Below are 27,201 nucleotides of genomic sequence, written 5' to 3'. Positions count from 1 at the left end.
TTACCCAAGAAGGCACTAAATAGGTGCTGATTGCTCAAGCAGAAAAACGAATTTAAATGATTTAAAATAAGTCATTATAGCACACTATTTTCCCAGTGACCTTCAAATATTTATTTTCTTTGTATAGTACATATACTGTGACAGAAACCCCAGACACCATGCAGAAACTAGGCAGCCAAGAAAGTCACTGGCAAATGCATTACCACTGGTACATGGGTGTCTTTCAAAGCTGAATTTAATTCTATCTTTTATACTATTGAAAATAAAAAAATATTTGATTATATATTATTTCAAATGACAAAGAGGGAGCTGTGGAAAGCGGCAAACATATAGAAAGCACTTTGATGGATACAGAAAGTTCTCTGGCTATGGATGGGAGGGAAAGCCATCCCCGGGATTGGAAGATATGTTTAAACAAAAGAAGGCCAAGAGAAAGTCATTTCTTCATCCAGGTCAATTTTTGTCACTCCAGGAGTTTTGGGGACCAATCTCCAATCTCCTCTTTGCCACACTTTCTCCTTTGAGCTGTTGGTTTTGGATTTGCTTTTTGCAGCATACAAATATTTATTCACAATCTGCAAACAACATGCCATTAAGATTTTGAAACAAAAGTGAAAACAAATAAGAACAGTTTCCTGGAACGTTGTAAGCTGTGCCTTAAAAGAAATCAGTGAGGTACAAATTATTTCATTTACTCGTTGGCTCCAAATTTGCATTTTTAAAATCTGGGTTGCAGGTGTCAACTCGACTTCTAGAGACCATCGATATGAATTTCCATTAAAAGTAATTGATTCAAGTGAAAACACACATAACAAAATGAACTTTAAAGTGAACAGTTCAGTGGGTTTCAGCCCGTTCAGTGTTGCCGCCCCTCCACATCCCCCACCCTCCCACCTGCCCTAAGTGAGCTCCTGGGAAGTACGTGTGAACTCCGAAGCACCCCTGCTCCATCTGCTGTCTCCTCTCCCTTTCCAGCCCCCACATTCCTGCCCTTCCTCTGCTCAACAACCCCGTCTTCTCCCTCGGACGGTCGTCCTCCTCCACACCTGCTTACGTTCTCCCTTTTTTGCCCTCGTCGTCCCCTCTCTTCCTCGTTCCTCGAGCTTCCTCTGCTCCCTCGAGGGTACTCAGGATTCGGCAACTCTGCACACCTCAGTGCCCCGGAGTCCTCAGAGTTCCTCCCCTTTCCCACCACGAAGCCTCTTTTTTTCCATTTATTTCCATCCCCATTTCCCGACCCCCACGTCTGGGGTCCCTGTCAATCTCCATCATCCCTGCCGCCCTATCTCCCCCTCCTTCCACGTCTCCTTTCCTGCACATTCCCAGCCCCCACCTAGCCCCTGCTCAGGTCTCCGTGGCTCATAGAAGGCCCTCTTCACCCTCCACTCCTGCCCTGTCCAGCCCACCCCAACCCATCTCTTGGAACCCTTGTAAGGTCTCTCCCGGCTTAGTCTCCTCTACGTCCATCCCACCCCTTCCCCTCCTCTCCCACTTCCCCTCCTTATTCTCCCCCCACTCCAGATCTGCCAGCGCCCCCTGCAGGGCCCTCCTGCCGTCCTTATCCATTCCCTACCCCCGCCCCGCCCAGGTCTCCCAGCGCCCCCTGCGGGTCCTCCTCCCCTCCGTATCCACTTGCCCCAGGTTCCCCAGCGCCCCCTCCAGACCCCCCTCCCTCCTTCTACATTCCCCCCACCCCCGCCCAAGTCTCCCAGCGCCCCCTGCAGGCCCTCCTCCCCTCCTTATCCATTCCTCTCCAGGTCTCCCAGCGGCCCTTGCAGGCCCCACTCCACCCTCAACGTCTCCCAGCGCTCCCCTGCCGGCCCTCCCCCACCTTATCCATTCCCCACCCCCGCCCGCGACGGGGCTTCCAGGGCCACCTGCAGACCCTCCTCCCCTGGTCCCCTCCTATTCATCCCCCAGGTCTCCCAAGAACCCCTGCAGGCCCTCCTCCCCTCATTATCCATTACCCCCTCCTCAGGTCTCCCAGCCCCCCTGCAGGCCCTCCTCCCCTCCTTATCCATTCCTCCACAAGGGTCCCAGCGCCCCCTGCAGGGCTCTCCTCCCCTCCTCATTCCACCCCTCCCCCCAGTATCTCAGGGCCTCCTGCGGGCCCTCCTCCCCTCCTTATCCATTCCTCCCCCACCCACACCCCTCCCCGCAGAGCTCCCAGGGTCCCCTGCAGACCCTCCTCTTCTCCTTATCCATTACCCCCTCCTCAGGTCTCCCAGCGCCCCCTGCAGGGCTCTCCTGCCCTCTTCATTCCACCCCTCCCCCCAGTATCTCAGTGCCTCCTGCTGGCCCTCCTCCCCTCCTTATCCATTCCCCTCCCCCAGGTCTCCCAGCACCCCCTGCAAACCCTCCTCCCTTGGTCCCCTCCTGTTCATCCCCCAGGTCTCCCAAGAACCCCCGCGGGCCCTCCTCCTTATCCATTACCACCTCCTCAGGTCTCCCAGGCCCCCTGCAGGGCTCTCCTGCCCTCCTCATTTCCACCCCTCCCCCCAGTATCCCAGTGCCTCCTGCTGGCCCTCCTCCCCTCCTTATCCATTCCCCTCCCCCAGGTCTCCCCGCACCCCCTGCAGGCCCTCCTCCCCTCCTTATCCATTCCCCCACAAGGTCTCCCAGCGCCCCCTGCAGGACTCTCCTCCCCTCCTCATTCCACCCCTCCCCCCAGTATCTCAGTGCCTCCTACTGGCCCTCCGCCCCTCCTTATCCATTACCCCCCTACCAGGTCTCCCAGCCCCACTGCAGGGCTCTCCTCCCCTCCTCATTCTACACCTCCCCCCCCACCCCACCACGGATCTCAGTGCCTCCTGCTGGCCCTCCTCCCCTCCTTATCCATTCCTCCCCCACCCACACCCCTCCCCGCAGGGCTCCCAGGGTCCCCTGCAGACCCTCCTCTTCTCCTTATCCATTACCCCCTCCTCAGGTCTCCCAGCGCCCCCTGCAGGGCTCTCCTGCCCTCTTCATTCCACCCCTCCCCCCAGTATCTCAGTGCCTCCTGCTGGCCCTCCTCCCCTCCTTATCCATTCCTCCTCAGGTCTCCCAGGCCCCCTGCAGGCCCTCGTGCCCTCCTTAGCTCCCTACCCGATCTCCCAGCACCCCCTGCGGGGCCTCGTGCCCTCCTTAGTTTCCCCCCCCCAGGTCTCCCAGCACCCCCTGCGGGGCCCTCCTCCCTTCCGCATCCACCTCAACCCCGAGGTATTTCCGTGCCCCCTGCAGGACGCTCCTCCTTAGGCGCCCCCCTCCCAGGTCTTCCAGCGCCGCAGGCTCTCCTCCCCTCCTTATCCACCGCCCACCAAGGTCTCCCAGTTCCCTATGTGGGACCCTCCTCCCCTCTTCATCCATCCCCCAGGTCCATCACTGCCTCCTGCGGGGTCCTCCCCCTCCCTGCTCCCCCTCCCCCCAAAGTACACCACTCCTCCCCCAACCCCGCCTGGCTCCACCCCCTTCGTGCCCCCGCTTTTCCGCTCCGCGCCTGCGCACTGCCACCCTCCACTCGCGCCAGCCCTGCGGCAGCGGGCTGTGGGCTGCAGCACGCGGTGCACGAGGCAGAGCCCACAAGCCACAGACGGAGTGGGCCGGCCACTCCGGCCACGCCTTCCGCGGTGAGGGGCCAGTCCTGGGTAGGGTCAAGCCCACCTGTTCTCCTCCAAGAGCATGGGCTGTTCTGGGTGTGGGCGGAGGGAGGGGCTGGACGGAAAGGCCCAAGGGCGGGCGGCAGACGCTGAGGGGCTGCTGGGGAGGGTCGGGGCGGGGCGTGTTGGGCACGGTAAAGCAGGGGCACTGCCAGGCCTCCGAAGGGGTGTGCTTGGCCTGGTCGAGGCCTGCTTGGCGAAGTCTGGGTGGGCTCGAGGCCACTAGGCCCAAAACCTGCCTGGCTCTGAGGGTGCTGTGTCTAGAACCGTGCACGAGGGGAATGCCTGCTCAGGGCCCGAACCTCGCTAGGCCCAGGATGTGCACTGGCCCAGGGCCTGCTTGGACCTGAAAGTTGCTAGGTCCAGGATGTGCACTGGCCGAGAGCCTGCTAGGCCCAAACCTTGCTAGGCCCAGGATGTTCACTGACCAGATCTGCTCAGGCCTAACCTTGCTAGGCCCAGGATATGCTATGCACTGGCCCAGAGCCTGCTCAGGTGGAACCTTGCCAGGCACAGGATGTGTGCTGGCCCCAAACCTGTTCGTTTTAGAGTTTTGTACAAAATCCTGCTTTAGCCTAAATCCTGCTTAGCCTCGACCCCCTCCTAGACCCAGGCCAGATCAGCATTGTTCTGACCCTACTAGGTCCAAAGCCTTTTGAGGCCAGACCTTGTTTCAACTCCAAAGCTTGCTAGGCTCCAGCACCCCCCATCCCTCCTCATATCCTCCCCCCTACTTCTTCCCCTATGAAAACCGCTTATTTCTCAAACAGGCCAAGTCATCATGGCAGCTACTGAGATCTCTGTCCTTTCTGAGCAATTCACCAAAATCAAAGAACTCGAGTTGATGCCAGAAAAAGGCCTGAAGGAGGAGGAAAAAGACGAAGTGTGCAGAGAGAAAGACCATCAGAGCCCTAGTGAGTTGGAGGCCGCGTGTACCTCTGGGGCCCTCCAGGACAGCGTCCTGGAGGAAGAAGTGAAGCCGGTGCCGGCCACCTCGGAGGAGAGTGAGAAGCACATCTTGACCCTGCAGACAGTGCACTTCACTTCTGAAGCTGTGGAGTTGCAGGATTTGAGCTTGCTGAGCATACAGCAGCAAGACGGGGTGCAGGTGGTGGTGCAACAGGCTGGCCCTGGGTTGCTGTGGCTTGAGGAAGGGCCTCGGCAGAGCCTGCAGCAGTATGTGGCCATTAGTATCCAGCAAGAGCTGTGCTCCCTGCAAGAGATGGAGGTGTTGCAGTTCCACACTCTAGAGGAGAATGTGATGGTGGCCAGTGAAGACAGTAAGTTAGCGGTGAGCCTGGCTGAAAGTGCTGGACTGATTAAGGTAAAGCTGGTTTTAATAAACAACGCCTTACATGAAAAAGAAGAAATTGAAGTTGGTTTTTATGCAATATTATGCCTGGACAAGGTATTTTGCAGTTGCAAATTAAAGACAGTAAAAATACTTCCCAGGAAAATCCTGAGAGTTCTTGGGTTCTTTTTTTAAAAAGAGTTTTAAAAGTTGTGCTAATTGGAATACTGTAAGATGAATTATGTTTAAAAAAAAAAAAAAGTGTTAAGTTTCACAGCCGCAACCCCGATGCTAAATAATTAACATTGTGATGCATAATCTTCAACTTTCGCTTTTCTTTTTGTATTCTGTGGTTCATCCAGGCAAAAATCTAATTATATTGAAATTAATAGTTGTTTGAATATTTATTGTTGTTTATTAACTCCAGGAAGGGCAGGAGAAGAACCAGTTATTGACTGAAAGATTGGCTGAAAGAACAAAGGAACCGCTCTTTTTTGTGGAAACAATGTCAAGAGATGAAAGAAGTGACGAAATTGTTCTCACAATTTCAAATTTAAATGGGGAAGAACAAGAAGATCAACCTACAGCTGGTCAAGCAGATGTTGAAAAGGCCAAATCTACAAAAAATCAAAGAAAGACAAAGGGTAGGCCAGTTCATCTCATAGAATACACTCCATAAAACTGGGCCGCTGTTTTTCTTTATGAGAAGGTGATGGTAATTGAAGTTTTAAGTGGTCGACTTTTAGTTACTTTCAAATTGTCAGGAAATGGGAGAAATTTTAAACTAATATTCTGAATTGTGAATCAAATCCAGAAGGGTTTTGCACTTTGCACACAAACGTTTTGAAAGAACAGTAAAAATGTTCCCACAAAACCTTGTGCACGTAAGCAAAGAAGGCCATCCCCTGGTCTCTGCTGTCTAATTTGCAGCCCCAGAGGGATATGGGGGACAAGTCATTACAGGACAGGTGGTGAGGCCTCGTGTTCTTCAGGGCCAAGAAAAGGAGTGATTCCTCCTTCAGGAAGCAGTGGAGGGTGCCTTCTAAGGGAAGTGATATTTAGGTGAGTCCAGGACAAAGAAGCCATTAAATTGGGATCAGGATTCCAAGCACTAGGAAGTGGTCTGGGCGTGTAGGTCTGGAAGTATCTACTTCGTATGTGAGGGTGGAGAGCTCTACTGTGTTTATAGATCTAGGTGGGTGGGAGGTGGGTGCTCAGAGAGGTGGATGGGTCCAGATTAGGAAGACCCTGAAGCAATATTAAAGCCTTATTAAACTGAGATTGCATTCCAGCAGCCCACAGGATGGATGAGTTTCTCCTACGAAAATGTGATTTGTTTGGCTTTTTTTTTTTTTTTGAGACGGAGTCTCGCTCTGTCACCCAGGCTGGAGTGCAGTGGTGCGATCTCGGCTCACTGCAAACTCCGCCTCCTGGGTTCACGCCATTCTCCTGCCTCAGCCTCCTGAGTAGCTGGGACTATAGGCGCCCACCACCAGGCCCAGCTAATTTTTTTTGAAGTTTTAGTAGAAACGGGGTTTCACCGTGTTAGCCAGGATGGTCTCGATCTCCTGACCTTGTGATCCGCCCACCTTGGCCTCCCAAAGTGCTGGGATTACAGGCATGAGCCACTGCGCCCAGCCTTATTTTTTTTTAATATTAGTTTCTCACTAATATATTTAAGTCAACATATTTCACCCCCAAAATTGCAATCTCTAGCTCTTTTAAATTATATCTGGCAACATTGGGCACAGTTTCCTTCCTCCTGGCAACAGGTGCCTGGGATTGGAAGGTGACTCAGTTTAGAAAAGGAGAATGCCGCCCAAACACACTGCCACCACCACCCCATTCTTACATGTAGTTAAGACTTTTTACTCAGGCCTCTGCCTTCCATAGGTGGTTGAATTTGCAGCCTTTTGATATATGGTAGTTTCTCATGTGTTTAAATCAAGAGTTTTGCACCCCAAGTTTTACAATTTTTAGCTCATTTTTAGGTTTTTTTTTTTTTTTTTTTTTTTGAAACAGAGTCTCGCTGTGTCGCCCAGGCTGGAGATTTTGATGTATTTACAAACTTGTAGAACCATCACCACTGTCTAAATTCCAGAATATTTGTATCACTCCAATAAGAGGCCTGTACCCGTTAGGCAGTCACTTCCTACTCCGTTCCTGGCTATCACTAATCTGCTTTTTGTTTCCATTGCTTTTCCTGTTCTGCACATTTTCCAGAAGCTGAATCATGTATGTATACCATGTGCCTTTCGTGTCTAGACTCTTGAGCTTAGCATAATGCTTGGAGAGTTTGTTGGTATTGTAGCATGTGTCAGTGCCTCATTCGTTTTTAATGGCTAAGTAATAATCCCCCTGTGGGTACAACACATTTTATTTATCCATTCACTCATTGATACCGCAATTGTGTCCACCTTTCAGCAAGTGTGAATGGTGCTGTTATGACCATCGGTGTACAAATTTTTTGTTTGAGCACCTGTTTCCAATCCTTTTGAGTATATACTTAGGAGTGGAATTGCTGGATGATGTGGTTACTCTATATTTAACTTTTTGAGGAGCTGCCACACTGTTTTCCATAGCAGCTGCACCAGTTTGAATTTGCACCAGCAATGTGTGTAGCTTCCAGTTTCTCCACATCCTCACCAACTTACTTTCCATTTGTTGTTATCGTTTAATTACAGCCATCCTAGCAGGTGTGAAGAGGTATCTCGTAGTTTTGGTTTCCATTTCTCTAATGACTAAGGGTGTTGAGTATCTCTTCATGTGATCATTGGCCACTTATGTATCTTCTTTGGAAAAAAATGGCTATTCAAATCTGGCTCATTTTTAACTGGCACTGTATCGGCTTCCCAGGGATGCCATGACAAAGCACCACCAACTGAGTGGCTTCAAACCACAGAAACATACCTCTCACAGTTCTGGAAGCTACGAGTGTGAAATCGAGGTGTTGGCAAAGCCATGCTCTCTTGGAAGGCTGTCGGGGAGAATATATTTCATGCCTTTCTCTTAGCTTCTGGTTGCCAGCAGTCATGCCATTCATTGGCTTGCAGATGCATTACTCCAATCTGTACCTCTGTTATCACATGGAATTATTCCTGTGTGTCTCTGTGTGTATCTCTTTTCCTCTTCTTATAAGTACGCCAGTCACATTGGCTTATGACCCACCTTCCTCCAGTATGACCTCAGCTTAACTTGATTACATCTGCAAAGACCCTTTTTGTACATAAGATCACATTCACAGGTATCTGGCATGAGGACTTCACGTATTTTTGCAGGGGTCACAACTCAACCTGTAAACCTTCTATTCGAAGTTTGTTGAGTATTTTATCAAGAAAACGGTATTGGATTATATGAAATGATTTTTCTGCATTTATTGAGATCATGTGTTGTTTTTTTTTTTCATTCTGTTAATATGGTGTGTTACACTGATTGATTCACATATGTTGAACCACCCTTTTTTTCCTGCAGAAAATCTCAACTTGGTTATGGTATACAATCCTTTTAGTATGCTGCTGGATTTGGTTTGCTAGTGTTCTGCTGAAGATTTTTGCATCTGTATTCATTAGGAATATTGGTCTGTAGTCTTCTTTTGATGTCTTTGTCTGGCTTTAGTATGTAAGTAATACTGGCCTCGTGTAATTCATTGGGAAGAAGTGTTTCCTCCCTTTTTTGAAGATTTAGAGGATTGGCATTAATATTTAAGCATTTGGTAGACTTAATCGGTGAAGCAATTTGGTCCTGGGGTTTTCTTTCTTGGAAGTTTGTTGATTAATGACTCACTGTCTTTACTGATACAGGTCTATTCCAATTTTCTGTTTCTTCTTAAATCAGTTTTAGTAGTTTGTGTGTTTCTAGGAATTTTCTATTTCATCTGTATTATCCAATTTGTTGGCATATAATTGTTCATAGTATTCTATTATAAACATTTTTATTTCTGTAAGATTGGTAAGAATGTTCCCACTTTTCTTCCTGATTTTAGTAATTTGAGTATTCTCTTTTTTACCCCCTCAGTCACAAGTCTAGATAAAGGTTTGTCGGTGTTGATCTTTTCAAAGAACCAACTTTTGGTGGTTTTGTTGGTTTTCTCTAATTTTTTTCTCTCTAATCTTAATATTTTCTTCTTCTACTAGCTTTGGGTTTAGATTTATCTTCTTTTTCTAGTTCCTCAAAGTGTAAAGTTAGGTTATTTGAAATATTTCTTCTTTTTTAATGTAAGTGTTTATAGCTAAAAATTTTCCTCTGAGCACTGCCTTGGGTGCATTCTATAACTTTTGGTATCTCATGTTTTCACTTTCGTTCATCTCAAAGAACTTAATAATTTTCTTGTGATTTCTACTTTGACCCATTTGTCATTTGGGAGTGTGTTTTTTGACTTCCATGTTTATGTGAATCTTCCGAATTTCCCTTGGTATTCATTTCTAATTTCATTTTATTATGGTCAGAAAACATAGAACATATTTTGATATTTTTGTTTGTTTGTTTTAGAGACAGGTTCTTGCTCTGTTGCCCAGGCTGGAGTGCGGTGTTACAAGCATAGCTCACTGTAACCTTGAACCCCTACTTCAGTGTCGCAAGTAGCTAGGACAAGAGGCACACATAGGCCGGGCGCAGTGGCTCACGCTTATAATCCCAGCACTTTGGGAGGCCGAGGTGGGCAGATCACGAGGTCAGGAGATCGAGACCACAGTGAAACCCCGTCTCTACTAAAAATACAAAAAATTAGCCGGGCGTGGTGGCAGGCGCCTATAGTCCCAGCTACTCAGGAGGCTGAGGCAGGAGAATAGCGTGAACCTGGGAGGCGGAGCTTGCAGTGAGCCGAGATGGCGCCACTGCACTCCAGCCTGGGCTACAGAGCAAGACTCTGTCTCAAAAAAAAAAAAAAAGGCCGGGCGCAGTGGCTCAAGCCTGTAATCCCAGCACTTTGGGAGGCCGAGGTGGGCGGATCACAAGGTCAGGAGATCGAGACCATCCTGACTAACACGGTGAAACCCCGTCTCTACTAAAAAAAGTACAAAAAACTAGCCGGGCGAGGAGGCGGGCGCCTGTAGTCCCAGCTACTCGGGAGGCTGAGGCAGGAGAATGGCGTGAACCCGGGAGGCGGAGCTTGCAGTGAGCTGAGATCCGGCCACTGCACTCCAGCTTGGGCGACAGAGCGAGACTCCGTCTCAAAAAAAAAAAAAAAAAAAAAGAGGCACACATTACCACACCCAGCTAATTAAAAAAAAATTGTAGAGATGGAGTCCCATTATGTTGCCTGGGCTAGTCTTGAACTTTTGGCCTCAAGCGGTCCTCCCATCTCAGCCTCCCAAAGTGCTGGATTACAGGCGTGAGCCACCATGCCTGGCTCAATTTGTCTTTTTAAATTTATTAAGATATGTGTGTCTCAATATGTTTGTAACTTCACATGTGGTCTATCCTAGAGAATCTTCCCTATGCACCTCAGAACAATGTCTATTCCAGTGTTGCTGGGTGGGATGTTCTGTAGATGTCTGTTTTGTCTGTTTGGTTAAAGTGTGACTTAAGCCTGTTTCGTCACTGACCTTGTCTAGTTCTGTCCATTGTTTAAAGTGAGGTATTGAGGTCTGCAACTATTATTGAATTGCCTGTTCCTACCTTCAGTTTTGTTCCATTTGTGTCAAGTATTTTGGGACTGTTATTAGGTGCATATATTTTTGGCGGGGGGAGGTTTGTGGGGTTGTTTTGAGATGGAGTCTCACTTTGTCGCCAGGCTGGAATGCAGTGGCACAGTCCTGGCTCACTGCAACCTCTGTCTCCCGGGTTCTAGCAATTCTGCCTCAGCCTCCTGAGTAGCTGGGATTATAGATATGCACAACTACACCCAGCTAATTTTTGTATTTTTAGTAGAGATGAGGTTTCACCATGTTGTCCAGGCTGGTCTTGAACTCTTGACCTCAAATGATCGGCCTGCCTTAGCCTCCCAAGTGCTGGGATTACAGGTTTGAGTCACATATGCGCCTGGCCACATATATGTTTATAATTGTTGTATCTTTATGATAGATTGACCCATTCATTATTATATAACATCCTTTTGTCTTTTACAACAATTTTGTCTTAATATAGTCTGATATTTGTATAGCCACTCTAGCACTCTTTTGGTTACTGTTTGTATGGAATATCTTTCTCCATCTTTTTACTTTCAGCCTATTTGTCTTTGAATCTAAAATGAGTCTTTTGTAGAAGACAAATAATTGCATCTTGTTTAGTGTCCTTTCTGCCAGTCCTTACCTTTGCATTGGAGAGTTTAATCTCTTTACTGATAAAAAAGGACTTACTTCCTTATTTCTGTATTTGTTTTTTAAATGTCACATGTTTTATTCCTCAGTTCTTTCATTACTGCTTTCTTTTGTGTTGAATAGCCACTGCCAAGTGTATAATTTTAATTCTTATTTATTTTACTATATATTTTTGAGTTATTTTCTTTAGTTGTCCTTGGTGTTACATTTAACATCTCAATTCATAATAATCTGGTTTAGATTAATGGCCATTCAATTTTAATAGTATATAAAAAAACTTCACTTATGTAATTCCATTCCCCACTCCACTTCCTGTTGTTATTGCCAGAGAGTGTATCTTTATAAATTATATGCCATCAACATAGATTTATAATTATTGCTTTATTCTGTCTTTGAGTCAGATAGGAAAAAAGAGGATTACAAGTAAAAAAAATGCATGAGTATTGTCATTTATATTTGCATATGTTGTTACTTTTATCACTGTCTTTATTTTTTCATATGGATTTGAGTTATTGTTTGGTGTCCTTTCATTTCAGCCTGTTGGAGTCTCTCTAGCATTTTTCAGAGGCTAGATGTCATCTGCCAATGACAGACTTGCTCAGTTTCTGTTTTTCTGGGAATGTCGTAATTTCTCCTTCATTTTTGAAGGGTGGTTTTGTCAGACATAGAATTCTTGTTTGATGTTTTTTTTCTTACGGCACATTGAATGTCATTCCACTGCTTTCTGGCCTCCATGGTTTCTGATGATAAATCAGCCATTAATCTTATTGACAATCCCATGTATGTGACAAGGCGTGTCTGTCTTTCTTGCTGCTTTCAAGATTCATTTTTTGTCTTTCAGCAGTCTGATTGTGGTGTGTCTTGATGTGAATCTCTTTGACTTTACCCTACTTGAAATTTATTAAGCTTTTGGATGTGTAGATTTTTTGTCAAATTTGGGGAGTTTTTGGCAATCATTTCTTCAAATATTCTCTTCTCCTGTGTCACCTTGGGTCTCCCATTGTGCATATGCTGGTGTGCCTGATCATGTCCCACAGATCTCTTAGGCTCGTTTCATTTTTCTTTGTTCATTTTTTTCTTTCTTTCCCTCAAACTGAATAATCTCAGTTGACCTGTCTTCAGATTCACTGAGTCTTCCTTCTTTTTGCTCAGCTCTGCTGTTGAGTCCCCCTGTTGAATTTTTCATTTCACTTATTGTATTTTTCAATTCCAGAAGTTTCTCATTTTTTTAAATAAATTTTATCTATTGGTATTCTCAATATGATGAAGCATCATTTTCATGCTTCTTTTTTTTTTTTTTTTGAGACAGGGTCTCACTCTGTCACTTAACTGACTAAATGTTTAATTACGTTTAATTTTAATTAGTTAAAGTCTAAATTTAAGAGTCACACATGATTCATGGTTATGGTTTTGGATGGTACCATTCTAGATGGTTTTTCTCGCAGTGCCCTGGCTGGAGAGAAGGATGCAGGGATGGGATGGGTTATCTTTAGTTCACCCTACAGAGAATGCAGGGCCACATTTTTATAGGTGAATCTCTTCTTGGGCGCCTCACTTTAGGTAGGTGGTGTGCCTTTTCTCGTGTCTCCTTAGGTCTACAAGACATTCTGAAATGTTCAGGCATGTCCTCCCTAGCATTTGTTTTCTCAGCAAGAAGGATGAGCAGAGTACCTAGTCCACTCTGTGCCCAGAAGCAGACATTGGTGCATCTTGAAACAGCAAAAAAGCATTATCCAGGAACATGGCATCCTGAATTGCTTCCATCAGCTTATGAATATAAATAGCATGTTCTATTGTTCAGTTCCCATATTAGTTGAAAAGACGATGTGCTGATTTACTTTCAAGTGTTTAAATGGAATTTGAACTTCTAACATACATAAACTATTTCCTGCCTATAGGAGCAAAACGAACCTTCCACTGTGATGTCTGCATGTTCACCTCTTCTAGAATGTCGAGTTTTAATCGTCATATGAAAACTCACACCAATGAGAAGCCTCACCTGTGTCACCTGTGCCTGAAAACCTTCCGTACGGTCACTCTGCTGCGGAACCATGTTAACACCCACACAGGTAAAACTGCTGGGAGGGCTCTTTCTGTGGAATAATGTGTGTTAAGGCTTACGTTAAGAATGTGAATCCACAGATTTCTACAGTAGAATCATGTAACATTTTATACTGTAGTTTTGTCTTTTTTTTTCTTGAATTTCCATTAAAAATACTGTTAACAAAGATTTTTCTCACATGCATCTGCGGTATTTGTAGTTTAGAGAGCCTCTTCTTAATTTTTAAAGCATTTTTGAGACTGAATGTAATTAAAAAGCTATGAATTCCTTGGAACTTTTGTGGTTAAGTCTTGTTTTAAAAGTATAAACTATGTGATCCTACAGGAACCAGGCCCTATAAGTGTAACGACTGCAACATGGCATTTGTCACCAGTGGAGAACTTGTCCGACACAGGCGCTATAAACATACTCATGAGAAGCCCTTTAAATGTTCCATGTGCAAGTATGCCAGTGTGGAGGTAAAGCCATTCTTGGACTTGAAGCTTCATGGCCTCTTAGTAGAGGCTGCTGTACAAGTTATGCCAAGTGTAACTAACAGTAGAATCTCTTACAAACAGGCTTTTTATTATTCGTATAAAATTTATGCAGGAAATAATATGCATTCTCTTTTATGAAGTTAAAATAGAAAATTGGATTTCTATGTTTCTTTGATTACTAATTAGTGAAAATAATATGTAAAGGTGTACAAATTACAAATAAACTCCTTGTGGTCAAGAAATAAGTCCCAGATTTGTTTAAAAGTTCTGCATTTTATCTAGTACTCAGGGCCACAAAATCAAAATGTATTTCCTTTAATGTAGAATGCAGATCCAATCTGAATATTGGCTGAAATTTTTGAGCTTGATTAGATACAAAGCAGCTTGCTTGAAGATTTAAGCAGAGCAGTTTCTGTTCTGAATTAGAGACCACCCTTTTCAAACTTTAGGTGTGCCGTAGTCACTTTAATTAATTTGCTTTATTTATATCTTCTAATGGGTTTAGTGGTACTCACGTGAAACAGGCAGAGCGCTGCTTTTACTAGGCAATGCCAGTTTCCACCAGTTAATTTTCAAGGTCCCACAGTGTGTTGGGAAACAGACTGAGGCCCGGTTTTGAGCCTGGTCGGGACTGGGTCAACGGTACACTCAAATGGAACTAAGTTAAAGGGAACAGCTGAAGATTAAATATAGTAACAGTGCAGCCGGGTTTCACAAATTAGGAAATTTCATGGTTAGGGTCAGAATTTGATTCCAAGAACTTTTTTTCTGCTGTTAGACTATTTTTAAAAAAATTATTTCTCATCTGAGTTAAAGGTTGTGATTGTAGTATGAGAATGCAAAATGGAGGGTTCAGGGAACAGAGTCACCTGGGGATCCTAAGCCTGGAGTGGACTTTTTGTTGGTGCCCTGCCAGTGCTTGGTACAAACTTCCCAGGTCCACGAGACCCTCCCCCAGTGCCAGCGGTCTGCACACAGCCTGTGGGAGGTGGCCTCAGCACAGGGGTCTCTACTGCTGCCGTAACCCCCCATTTTTGCAGTCTCCTCAAGTCTTGCCATGCTTGTTTGTTCCCTCATCCCATCCTGTGACAAAAATGCCAGCAGGAATGGATCAGAGCTGTGGTGCAGATGTGTCCCTTTTTTAAAAAAAGCTTTTGAATTGGCTAGGTGTGGTGGCTCACGCCTGTAATCTCAGCACTTTGGGAGGCCGAGGCGAGCGGATTGCTTGAGGTCAGGAGTTCAAAACCAGCCTGGCCAACATGGTAAAACCCTGTCTCTACTAAAAATACAAAAAATTAGCCAGGTGTGGTGGCACATGCCTGTAGTCCTAGCTACTCAGGAGGCGGAGGCAGGAAAATGACTTGAACCTGGGAGGCAGAGGTTGCAGTGAGCCAAGATCACACATTCCAGTCTGGATGAGAGTGAGACACCATCTCAAAAAAAAAAAAAAAAAGCTTTTGAACTTTTTGAACTCCCTCATCCTCCCATCCCACCTTTAAGAGTCACCCAGAGTCTTTTTTAATGGCCTTCTTTGTTCATTCACACCATTTTTCTCCTCAAAACTTTCATGCTATACAGTTTTTTAAATTTTTTGTTTTGCTTTCTAACATACTTGAGGCATTCACTTTTCTTCTGAAAATCTAAGTGAAATTTTTTGGCTTGGCTCTTGTCTTCCATCCTAAGCCACCTTTTGTTCTCGAGTGTTCCTTAGGCCTCTGTGTGCTCACCACTTACTGGGGAGACAGATGGAGTATGGCATCCCTGGATCACCAGCAGGACTGATGCAGCTTCCTGATGTCTGTAGTCCACCTGTAGCTGATGGCCCCATTTCCTGCTAGCAGTAGATAAGGGCCTGTGATACACAAATACAGAATAAGAATAGTTCTAGAAGGCAGTAAACCAGTCAGGCAGTGAAGCTCAAATGGGAGGTATTATGTTGTTTGCTATTTAACTGATTGCCTGGGATACATAATTATTCAAATTAGAATTTAATTTCTTCTACTTAAAACTTAATTCTTTATAGGAACCCTCTGTCACGTGGTCCCGATGCTGAATAGCCAGGGATGCCTTCCTCCACTCACACTGTTACCCTGGGGCCAGCCAGGGTGGAGTCTGCAGGACTTGTGACCATGAGGCAACACATACAGATGTTCCTCCGTTAAAGAGCTAGGGTTTCATTTTTATTTTTATTTTTATTTTTTTGAGACATGGTCTCACTCTGTTACCCTAGTTGGAGTGCAGTGGCGTGATCTTGGCTCATTGCAACGTCAGCCTCCCGGGCTCAATCCTCCCACCTCAGCCTCTCGAATAGCTGGGACCACAGGCATGTGCTACCATGCCCAGCTCATTTTTAATTTTTGGTAGAGACCGGGTTTTGCCATGTTGCCCAGGCTGGTCTCAAACTTCTGAGCTCAGGTGATCCACCCCTCTCAGCCTCCCAAAGTCCTGGGATTATAGGTGTGAGCCACCACACCTGACAAGAGCTAGAGTTTCAAGATTTTCACTCTATGCAAGGAAAATAAAATGTTTGCCTTTGTGCTTTTACAGTGTAATCTAAATTTTGTAACTATTGGGCATATATTGCCTTAGAAATGAAAATACAATCCTGTGTAGCATTCAGCAGGTAGGGTTAAGTGAAGGTGAATGCGAAAGCCTTCAGCACTGCTGCCCATTGCCCTAAAGGAGCGTATACGCACACACATCAAATGAAATAAAATCACCCATAACAGATGATCAAAAGTAATGACTTCTTCTTGTTTTTTTCCGTGAGTGAAGTATGCTCTGGTGCTCTGATGTTAAAATCTGATTAATTAAATCTCTTTTATAATGCTGATTAATGGAAGACTCTGCCATTTTTGAGTTTCTATTGCAATGAACATCATTTATGTATTTATTAGGCAAGTAAATTAAAGCGCCATATCCGATCCCACACTGGGGAGCGCCCCTTTCAGTGTTGCCAGTGCAGCTACGCCAGCAGAGACACCTACAAGCTGAAACGCCACATGAGAACACACTCAGGTAAGGGCTCTGGTGCTGAAGGCCTGATACCTACAGTGTTAGCTCTTAAAGCAAGCTTTAAAAAATTACGTTTTATTGGCACAATTAAAGTTCAAAGGTAAAAGTGGATTTTTGTGTGCCTTTGTGATACGAGGATCTTGATCTGTACCTTTATCTTTATTTAGCAGTAAGAGAGTCTGCATAGACATTGTGCCGCAACCCCACTGTGTGGAGTAAAACACAAAGCATTCGCTTCCGTAGATTTTTCGGGTATTTAAAACTCAACTCCTGGCCAGGCACAGTGGCTCAAACTTGTAATCCCAGCACTTTGGGAGGCTGAGGCAGGAGGATCCCTTGAGTCCAGGAGTTTGAGACCAACCTGGGCAACGTAAGGAGACCCTGTCTCTACAAGTCATTTAAAAATTAGCTGGGCCTGGTGGTGCACACCTGTGGTCCTAGCTACTTGGGAGGCTGAAGCAGGAGAAACACTTGAACCCAGGAGGTTGAGGCTGCAGTGAGCCAAGATTGCGCCACCACACTCCAGCCTGGGTGACAGAGTGAGAACCTGTTTCAAAAAACAAAGTAAATAAAAATAAAAGTCAACTCCTTAATTCATTCTTCAACTTTAAGGCAAAACATAAAGTGTGCTGGTTTTGTAACAGAGGTACTTGATGTCTTGTTGTATAAAGAATACATTTATGTGTACTTCTTGGTTCTTCGTACAGCCCCATGGATGTGAACCACATTGAACTCTTGCGTAGCCACCAGATGCGAGGAGGTCATGTGTCTGGTCCGTCATGGACACAGCTGTACTTGACATAAGCTGTCTGGGCTTGATTTGGGAGTCTCATACGAATTGGGGCTTGTCTGGCGAGAAGGGGGTTGATAAAGGAGGCTTAGGGCAAAAGAAACACTTTCAGCACAGGTAGCCTTTGGCAAGGATCAGGCCTGGAGGGGGAATCACTTTGTTGTCTGCCTCTCAGGTGAGAAGCCTTACGAATGCCACATCTGCCACACCCGCTTCACCCAGAGCGGGACGATGAAAATACATATTCTGCAGAAACACAGCGAAAACGTCCCCAAATACCAGTGTCCCCATTGTGCCACCATCATTGCACGGAAAAGTGACCTACGTGAGTTTCCGGTTTAGTGATCTTTCTTTTACTACGGCATTTGCTGGCTCTTTGGAGCGAGGCCCTATGTACCTGCAATGTACTGGCCCTGATACTGGGAGGCGGCGGGAACTTGGCCCAGGGACACATTTTCTTCAGAGGTCCTGTCGCACCATCTGGTGGCTGGATCTCATAAGTGCATTTTATAGCATGATTTTAGAATCCCGGCCCAGGCCTGTTCCGTATGCACGTGTAAGACCTTTCACGGATGGGTATTATTTCTGTCCACATTGGGCCTATTTTTCAGATGAGGAGGACACTGGGGCTCAGAGACATACAGTAACCTGCCCGGGAGTCACATGACCAAGGGTGCTAGGAGGCGGCTGGATTCTGGGTTCCTATTTATCAATGCTCTCTCTGTGTCACCCAGCAAGCTTTTCTTAAACCCTGGCTGTGGGCTTAAAGTTTTGAGAGCAGAAGGTACAAAAGACACAGTTTTCCCCTTAAGAAACAGTAACTTTGGGAAAGGAGGTGGGCCTATAATGTGTAATCTGCATCTACCGTGGTGATCCTTTTAACTGTCAGACCCCCCAGAGTGGGAGTGGAAATCCAGAGGGTCTGAACAGCAGGCCTAGGAGCTGGGATTTGATACTGACTGTGAGGAAGCCAGCCACTGCTGAGCAATGGGAGGGAGGGTGTGGGTAAGTGTGAGCAAATGAGCCTCTTCTTTTTTTCAGGATTCCTGGGCCTCCCTTTTTCCATGATCTTATTTCTCTTTCCAAAATATATGACACAAAACATATGACACAAAATATGTTAGCAAAACAAAAAATTGACCCTTTTGCCCAAAGAAATTCTGGAGGTGAGATGAACTTTTTTGAAAACCTTTCTGAAAGGTGAAAGGTGTTCCACAAAGTCTTAACTTTTATTTTTCATCTGGACCATTCTGTCATGATTGCCACAGTTACCAGCACATCACAAAACAGCCCAGTGGGGCTTGCTGGGGCACAAGTCTAGCCAGTTGCTAGACTTTTTTGACACCATGACAAAGTAACATGGTTTATATCTATGTCATGCCGGCGGGTGATACACTCTGCATGGCCGTGTGAGATGCTTTATAAACACACGAATTCTTTCCCATGACTATATGAGAAATCAAGCTCTCTAAATGTCTGAGTCACTGTGGGTAGGGTGTGGGTAGGGTGGGATAGCTCCATCACAGAGCTGTCAGTTGTCATTTGGTTTCTTACACAAGTATCACAAGACTATCATGCGTTAGGCATAGATGAGCAAACCCAGCCAGACCTCACCATGTGTCTTGGGTTAATTTCAACATGGGAAATAACAGGGCACTGACTTCTAACAGCATGTGGATTTTTTAAGGTAAAATAAAGATGTTATATCTTTTTATATAAAACCACCTTAACATCATCCTAACATTGACCTACCCCGTCATAAGGTAGTGCTCAAAGTGCTTTGTTAAATGAACATTTTAGGTTCAGTATGACATACCTTACATAACATTTAACTCCATATTGAAAGAATATTAAAATGGTATTTCAGCATTCTGTTCATTTAGAGCAGTGGTTCTCAACTGGGAATGATTTTACCCCGCAGAGGACAGGTGGTGATACCTAGAGGTATTTTGGCTTTCACGACCTGAGAGAAAGAGGTGCTGCTGGCATCTGGTAGACAGACACCAGGAGTGCTGCTTCACCTCCTCCAATGCACAGGATAACCCACCCCGCCCTGCCCAGGAAGGAACTAGCATGCTCCAGCGCCAAGGCTGAGAAACCCCGGTTTAGAGGAGAGGGGAAGCAGGTTAACAGAAAACAACACTCTTGAAGTCTATAATGTTCTGTAACCATTTTAGGTGTGCATATGCGCAACTTGCATGCTTACAGTGCTGCAGAGCTGAAATGCCGCTACTGTTCTGCTGTCTTCCATGAGCGCTATGCCCTCATTCAGCACCAGAAAACTCATAAAAATGAGAAGAGGTTCAAGTGCGAACACTGCAGTTATGCCTGCAAGCAGGTATTGTACTTTACTTAATTTGGAGAGGCAGTGGTGCATGGAAGAATGGAGGGCTGGGGTGGGATTCTTTACCACCTTGAAAATACTGAGAAAAGTCACGCTTTTAATAGAGTATCCTATTCAAAATAAGCAGAAAGCAACGGTGAGCCAGTCGTACAAAACAACAGTTCTTAAAGTATGTTCATGTACTCCCAGAGCTCCCTGTGACCAACTAGGGTCCCACAGGAGCCAAGCCCTTGTTATGATAATGGAAAGGTGTCATTTTGAGACACTGACATTTGCACTTTTGGTGCCAAAACAGTGGTGGTCCTTAGCCCAGATCAAGGCAGTGACACACGGTGAAACTGGTCATGGTGGTGGTCTTCACCTTCATACACTGGCAGCAAAAATAAAGGGCAGTTTTACGTGACAGTGTCCTTGAAGAGGCAGTGAAAGTTGTTAACTTTATTCAGTCTTGACCCGGAATACTTTCTTTGTAATAATCTTTGTGATGAGATTAGAAGCCGGCATATGCACCTCCACTGTCTTCCACAGTCTGGAGGAAAAGCACCTGGGGGCTTGTTTGAGTTTCCAGCTCAACTAGCCACTTTTTCAGTGAATGTCATTTTCACTAAGGAACAAGATAAACTCTATTTACTCAGTCTTTGGGCATTGGTGGACATTTTTTAAAAAAATGAACGTAGGCCAGGTGTGGTGGCTCACACCTGTAATCCCAGCACTTTGGGAGGCTGAGGCGTGTGGATCACTTGAGGTCAGGAGTTTGAGACCAGCCTGGCCAATATGGTGAAACCCCATCTCTACTAAAAAACACAAAAATTCGCTGGGCATGGTGGTGCACACCTGTAGTCCCAGCTGCTCAGGAGGCTGAGATAGGAGAATCGCTTGAACCTGGGATGCAGAGGTTGCAGTGAGCCGAGATCATGCCACTGCACTCCAGCCTGGGAGAGAGAGCGAGACTCCATTTCAAAAAAAAAAAAAAAAAAAAAGAAGATTGGAGTGATTTTTTAAAGCAATTTTTATATTGTATAATGAAATATGTTAGCATTTAGAAGATCTGCATAGCTCAGTAAACTAGTATTTTCCAAATGACCAATCCATGATGTTACAGACTCACACACAGGTAAAAGATCCATTCAAAGGAAAAGACCAAGAGGTTTTAAAGTCACAGAGGACAAGTTCCTTGGCAGGGTTTCAGATTCCACATTGCAACCCATGGGTAAGAAATTACCATGGCCAGACACACAGGCTCACACCTATAGTCCCAGCACTTTGGGAGGCCGAGATGGACAGAACTCTTGAGCTCAGGAGTTCAAGACCAACCTGGGCAACATAATGAGATCCTGTCTCTACAAAAAAATACAAAAATTAGCTGGGTGTGGTGTGCACATCTGTCCTAGCTACTCAGGAGGCTGAGGTTGGAGGATCACTTAAGCCCAGGAGGTTGAGGCTGCAGTAAGCTGTGTTCATACGACCGCACTCCAGCCCAGGCAAGTGAGTGAGACCCTAAAAAAAGAAATTGCTACTAACTGAATTTTAGTGTAATAGAGAAGAATGGCCACAATTACTTGGAAGAGCTGGTGAAATGTTGCTCTCTTTTCAAACTACATGTCTATGAGACCAAATTTTCTTTATCATTTAACATACTCCAGTGGACTGACGGAAGAGCAGAGATAGGAATCCATCTGAATGCTTTTTTTTTTTTTTTGAGACGGAGGGAGTCTCGCTCTGTTGCCCAGGCTAGAGTGCAGTGGCACGATCCCTGCAAACTCCGCCTCCCAGGTTCACGCCATTCTCCTGCCTCAGCCTCCTCCTGAGTAGCTGGGACTATAGGCACCCGTCACCACACCTGGCTTATTTTTTGTATTTTTAGTAGAGACGGGGTTTCACCGTGTTAGCCAGGTTGGTCTCGATCTCCTGACCTCGTGATCCGCCTGTCTCAGCCTCCCAAAGTGCTGGGATTACAGGCATGAGCCACCGCACCCAGCCCTGAATGCTTTTAATAGAATTGCCAGACTTAGCAAATAAAAATACAGCACACTTAGTGACATTTGAATTTCAGACAAACAACGAATAGTTTTATATACAAGTAGTTGCAGCCTGTATTTTAACTGGCAACCTTATCTATTGAGACAGACATTAGGTTATTTTTGTTTTGAAAAATAGATAATTTTACAGAAATAATATGTAGTTGGTTTGTTGTTATTATTAAATGAGTTAATACATGGTTTTTTTTTTTTAAATACTTAAGAATTCCTCAGTTTTGCTTTCTAAGAAAGTAAATACTAATATATGCCACCTGTATAAATAAAAGCTCTTCGGAGGCCACAGTAATTTTTTAAAGTTTGAAGGGCCCTCAGACTAGAAGTTTGAAAACCAAACCACTGCTTTGAAGCATTGCATGCTATTGGTTACCAAAGGTGAAAATCAGTGCTTCCTGTGTCTTGAAGTGTGGGCTATAAACTGTAAATCCCTTGAATAAAGGAAAAAATTTTTCTGGTAAATTTTGAACAAAGAATATTCTGTGGCCCCAGGCTCATATTTGTTCAAATGAACTAGAAGGGCTTCCTGAAAGATGGATAAGACTTGGAAGGGATGAGGGGGTCCTGGAGCAGGCATACAGCAGGTATGTAGGAGCAGAAAGCAGCCAGGCAGGCCATGGCCGTGGGCAGAGGCTCGGAGCACTGCTGGATGCTCCTGGCTGCCGCAGTCCTTGAGAGCCTGGCTCCCAGCAGAGAGCCAGAGATGCTGTCCCGAAGGAGGGTGATGAGGTGAAAGCTGTGCGTGGAAGAGGGTGTTCAGTGAATTGGAAGAGAGAAAGATTAGAAGAAAGACCATCAGTTAGGCCACTGACAGTAATGCAGAAATGGCTGAATATATGTTTAATCCAAATTATCACATTTTAAATAAAACAAAATGTGTGCTTTTGCTTCACTTCATACATATTTTTGTCCCCATTTCCCAAATTATTTTCTCTTGTCTAAGATAAAATCTCTATTTAGGCCAGGTACAATGGCTCACACCTATAATCCCAACACTTTGGGAGGCTAAGGCAGGAGAATTGCTTGAGGCTAGGCATCTGAGACCAGCCTGGGCAACATAGTGAGACCCTGTCTCTACAAAAAACACAAACTGAGCTGAGCATAGTGGCATACACCCACAGTCCCACCTACTCAGGAGGCTGAGGCAGGAGGATCACTTGGGCCCAGGAGTTTGAGATTGCATTGAGCTATGATTGTTGCATTGTACTCCAGCCTGGGTGACAGAGCGAGACCCTGTCTCAAAAAAAAAAAAAAAAATCGGTATTAAGTTCTGTTACAATACTATTGGGAAGTAAATGGAAAAATGTTTAGATACTTAACGTACTTGCAACCCCAAAGTCCCGTTGAATTTAAACTCTGACATTTGATTTTTAAGTTTGGAGGTTCTATTTGCCCTTTGTAAACTCAGGTAATTGCAAATAGTTGTATACAAGGAGGACTCCCAGTAATGAGGGGACAAAGGACCATCCTTTCACGCCCTGCGGTGTGTACTCCCACATCTCAACAGGACTGGAGAGCCAGCAAGGACTCCACTGCAAGACCTTTGTCATTTGCTGCTGCTGTATACAAGTTTGTTTCCTAGACGGCCACTCACTGAGTGTGAATGATGCCTTGTTCAGATTGTGTTTGCAGTAATTCTGCTTAATAGTGGACTCATCTTTGGGGAGGGAAATAAAAGGTATTGTACGATAAACAATGTCTAATATAGAAAAAAACCCTTTGAACTAGACAAGCTGCTTTCTTCCCCTTCCCTCTTAGGAACGTCATATGACTGCTCACATTCGCACCCACACTGGAGAAAAGCCGTTCACCTGCCTTTCCTGCAATCAGTGTTTCCGGCAGAAGCAACTTCTAAACGTTCACTTCAGGAAATACCACGATGCAAATTTCATCCCGACTGTTTACAGATGCTGCAAGTGTGGCAAAGGCTTTTCCCGCTGGGTAAGCTTACTTAAGTCACAGTAAATCCCCCATGGAAAGATCCCTCTATCTCAGGAGGACAGTGTCACACCAGGAGAGTTTAAACCCGATTATAGAAACCTGCCAGGACTTCAGGAGCATCTGTCATACCTTAGGAAAGTGGTTATTAGTTTTTTAAAATCAAAAATTCTCGAAGAATCCTATGAAAGTGTGGTCTCCTCATCCTCTAAAAAAAAATAAAAGGACAATCCAACACACAAAATCTTACAAATAGTTTTAGAGAGTTATCAGACTCTCCAGAAAACCCCAGCTTTTAGTGTAATATTTTCAAATTGTTCCAGTGAACTAGATTTAGGCTACTTGACAGAGAGAATGCAATTTTCACACATTTTTCAGATGTCCCTAGAATAACGTTATTGGTGTCTATAATCCCAGCTACTTGGGAGGCCAAGGCGAGAGGATCACTTGAGGCCAGGAGTTTGAGATCAGCCTGGACAACATAGGGAAACCCCCATCCCTCCAAAAAAATTACCTGGGTGTGGTGGTGCACCCCTGTCGGCCTAGCTGCTCAGGAGGCTGAGACAGGAGGATCACTTGAGCCCAGGAGTTGGAGGCTGCAGTGAGTCACGATCACACTACTGCACTCTGGCCTCGAAGACAGAGTGAGACCCTGTCTCTAGAATAATTTTTTTAATAATAAGAAAAAAGAATAGTGCTATTGGTGCTGGGCTAAGGAATACATTTATGGTTTTATTTTTTTAGGTGTTGTATTAGTTATTTATTTCTGCATGACAGATTACCTCAAAATAGAGTGACTTAAAACCACAAACATTTATCACCTGACAGATTCTGTGGGTTGGCTGAACTGGGTGGTCCTGGCTCAGTGTCACTTCTGAGGCTGCAGTCAGGATGTCCTCCAGGGCTGCATCATCTGAAGGCTGGACACGGGCCAGAGGATCCGCTTCCAGGACAGCTCTGCCACACAGCTGCTGGCACCGGCCTCAGTCCCTTGCCACAGCCCTCTCTGTAGGGCTGCTTGAGTGTCCTCCTGACTCAGAGCAAGTGAGAGAGTGCAAGGAGGAAGCCACGGGACCTTTTGCAATCTAGTCTTAAAAGCGGCACAGCAGCCAGGTGTGAGGGCTCACACCTGTAATCCCAGTACTTTGGGAGTCCAAGGCAGGCGGATAATTTGAGGCCAGGTGCTCGAGACCAGTCTGGCCAACATGGTGAAACCCTGTCTCTAAAAAGAAAAAAAAAAAAAACTAAGTGTGGTGGTGCATGCTTGTAATCCCAGCTACTTGGGAGGCTAGGATGGGAGGATCACTTGAACCCAGGAGACGGAGGTTGCAGTGAGCTGAGATGGCACTACTGGCCTCCAGCCTGGGTGACAGAGCAAGACTCCGTCTCAAAAAAAAAGTGGCAGATTACTTCTAGTCACAAGAAATGAACCATGAAGTCCCACCCACACTCAAGGAGTGGGAAATGAAGTTTCTTTTGAAAGGAACAGCATCAGAGAATTTCAGGACATTTAAAAACCACTGCACATGGCTAGCTAGATCCCTGGACCATGTAGGCTTCAGCCTAACTTCCTAAAAAGTTTTATAAAAGTTGAATTTCTTGAAGTTGACCATTCTTTTAAATCTTTCTTCTGAAAACAGTCGTGTAGTTGTGTTTTTCTGAGTAGCACAGTGGGGTAGTTCTGGAATGTCAACCCTATTCATTTAAAATTTCAAATGAAAGCTGTGGCAGTGCTCCCAAACACCACTGCTCATGCCAAAATCGTAAAGAGTTAAAATGAACGAGTAGAATTCTAAAGAGAAGAAACTGCCCTTTGGTGCAAGAAATAAAAATGTAGAGAAAAGAACAAGTCTGCCTCATGCAGTCCCCTCAGAACATAAAATTTTTGAAACTTCCGTTCAAGAAAGCATATTTGGACTTGTGTCTAGAACATAAGAACTCTTATAACTCAGTAAATAGACTGTATTTACTGAGTTTTTATTTACTACAGTGAAAAACAGGTAAAGTATCTAGGCCAGGCATGGTGGCTCACGTCTATAATCCCAGCACTTTGGGAGGCCAAGGCAGGTGGATCACAAGGTCAGGAGTTCAAAACCAGCATGGCCAACATGGTGAAACCCTCTCTCTACTAACAATACAAAAATTAGCCGGGTGTGGTGGCACATGCCTGTAATCCTAGCTACTCAGGAGACTGAGGCAGGAGAATTGCTTGAACCCAGGAGGCAGAGGTTGCAGTGAGCTGAGATCGTGCCACTGCACTCCAGCCTGGGCGACAGAGCGAGACTGTCTCAGGAAGAAAACAAAACAAAACAGATAAAGTATCTAAATAGACCTTTCTCCAAAGAAGACATACAGGTGGCCAGGAAGCACAGCGTCATTAATCACCAGGGCAATGCAAATCAGTTTCTGCCATGACTTCTTGAGTCTGCCCTTGTATCACAGAAGCAACTGTGGATGCAGTATGTAAATGAATAGATGTGGCTGTGTTCCAGTAACACTTGCTTTCACAAACAGTTGGCAGCCAGATTTGACCCACTGGTTGTCATTTGCCAACCCCAGTGTCTAAGCATAAAATGGAAGAAGTTTAAACAACCTGTTACATCACCCCCATTATGTGTAAATTCTTCCTCCTTCCATCATAAACGCAGACAGTCCTGTTAAGCACAGTGGGAAAGTCAGAATGGGAATCAGGCGGGATGTTTCGTGTAATTTGCAAATTTAAACACCTGTTACCAGTTTTTTACTTTTGCCTGGGACCTTTTCAAAAAGTGAAAATTTCCTCGCTTAAGATTATCCTAAGTGTTTGTTAGATGAGAATATGTCACGAATAGGCTTGACTAGGGGAAGTCTTTGACTTTTATTCCTGAATGTTGTATACAGTTTCATAACTGCCACCCATGACCTCTGCTCACTAGCTTCAAGAGAGAAGCTAACAGAAAAGTAAAATCTTTATGGTACGTAGTTGGTGGTTATAAAATTGACTGATGTATTGAATTTTTGGTTCAATATCGATCATCACTTTAGAGAGTAGAAACATTCTAGAGAAATAAATTTTGTCTTCTCATTGATTTCTGTTATTTAAAAAATACTCAAAGCAAGCTAGCTTTTGGCTAGACCTAAACACAACAGAAAGGGTCACCTTTAAAAAGTCATCTTTGCACAAGATTATCAAAAATCCATGTTACCCACAGTTTTCCCAAAGCCTGTCGCTTTACCTGTGCGTTTTTCAGTGCATTTGGGGAAGCCGACTCTTGTAGAACCAAACTGGGATCTGCTTGCCTGGTGCAGTAAGACCAGATATCCACACCGCAGTTTGCAGCAGGAGAAAGGAAGGTGTTTATTTGCAGGATGCCAAGCAAG

General features: G+C 45.0%; 1 protein-coding gene and 1 long non-coding RNA gene across 3 annotated transcripts in view; one reads left to right on the top strand and one right to left on the bottom strand.

Annotated features, from left to right (window-relative positions):
- Positions 1–296: 296 nt before the first annotated feature.
- LOC117068975 lies at positions 297–27,201 on the bottom strand. The gene is made up of 3 exons (XR_004431328.1): positions 27,057–27,201; positions 4,572–4,848; positions 297–575 (listed from the first exon to the last, which is right to left on the bottom strand). It is a non-coding gene; the product is annotated as an uncharacterized LOC117068975 (long non-coding RNA).
- The window catches only part of CTCFL (CCCTC-binding factor like), a 31,722-nt gene continuing 8,022 nt past the window's right edge, over positions 3,502–27,201 (top strand). The window contains exons 1-8 of one of the 2 annotated variants that reach the window (XM_033186831.1): positions 3,502–3,605; positions 13,082–13,252; positions 13,570–13,703; positions 16,619–16,739; positions 17,702–17,851; positions 19,704–19,864; positions 23,662–23,844; positions 24,586–25,696. In XM_033186831.1, coding sequence (XP_033042722.1) covers positions 13,114–13,252; positions 13,570–13,703; positions 16,619–16,739; positions 17,702–17,851; positions 19,704–19,864; positions 23,662–23,844; positions 24,586–24,597 — 900 coding nt within the window. In that variant the 5' untranslated portion in view covers positions 3,502–3,605; positions 13,082–13,113 and the 3' untranslated portion in view covers positions 24,598–25,696. Of the gene's footprint in view, positions 3,606–4,416; positions 4,960–5,353; positions 5,571–13,081; positions 13,253–13,569; positions 13,704–16,618; positions 16,740–17,701; positions 17,852–19,703; positions 19,865–23,661; positions 23,845–24,585; positions 25,697–27,201 lie in introns of those variants that run through there. The other variant, XM_033186832.1, reaches the window with a different exon arrangement.

Source organism: Trachypithecus francoisi, unplaced genomic scaffold (genome assembly GCF_009764315.1).
Source record: "Trachypithecus francoisi isolate TF-2019V2 unplaced genomic scaffold, Tfra_2.0 Lachesis_group21, whole genome shotgun sequence".
Taxonomy (NCBI): Eukaryota; Metazoa; Chordata; class Mammalia; order Primates; family Cercopithecidae; genus Trachypithecus; species Trachypithecus francoisi.
The sequence above is the reverse complement of the archived record's forward strand: the minus strand, read 5'-3'. Positions and strand labels throughout refer to the sequence as shown.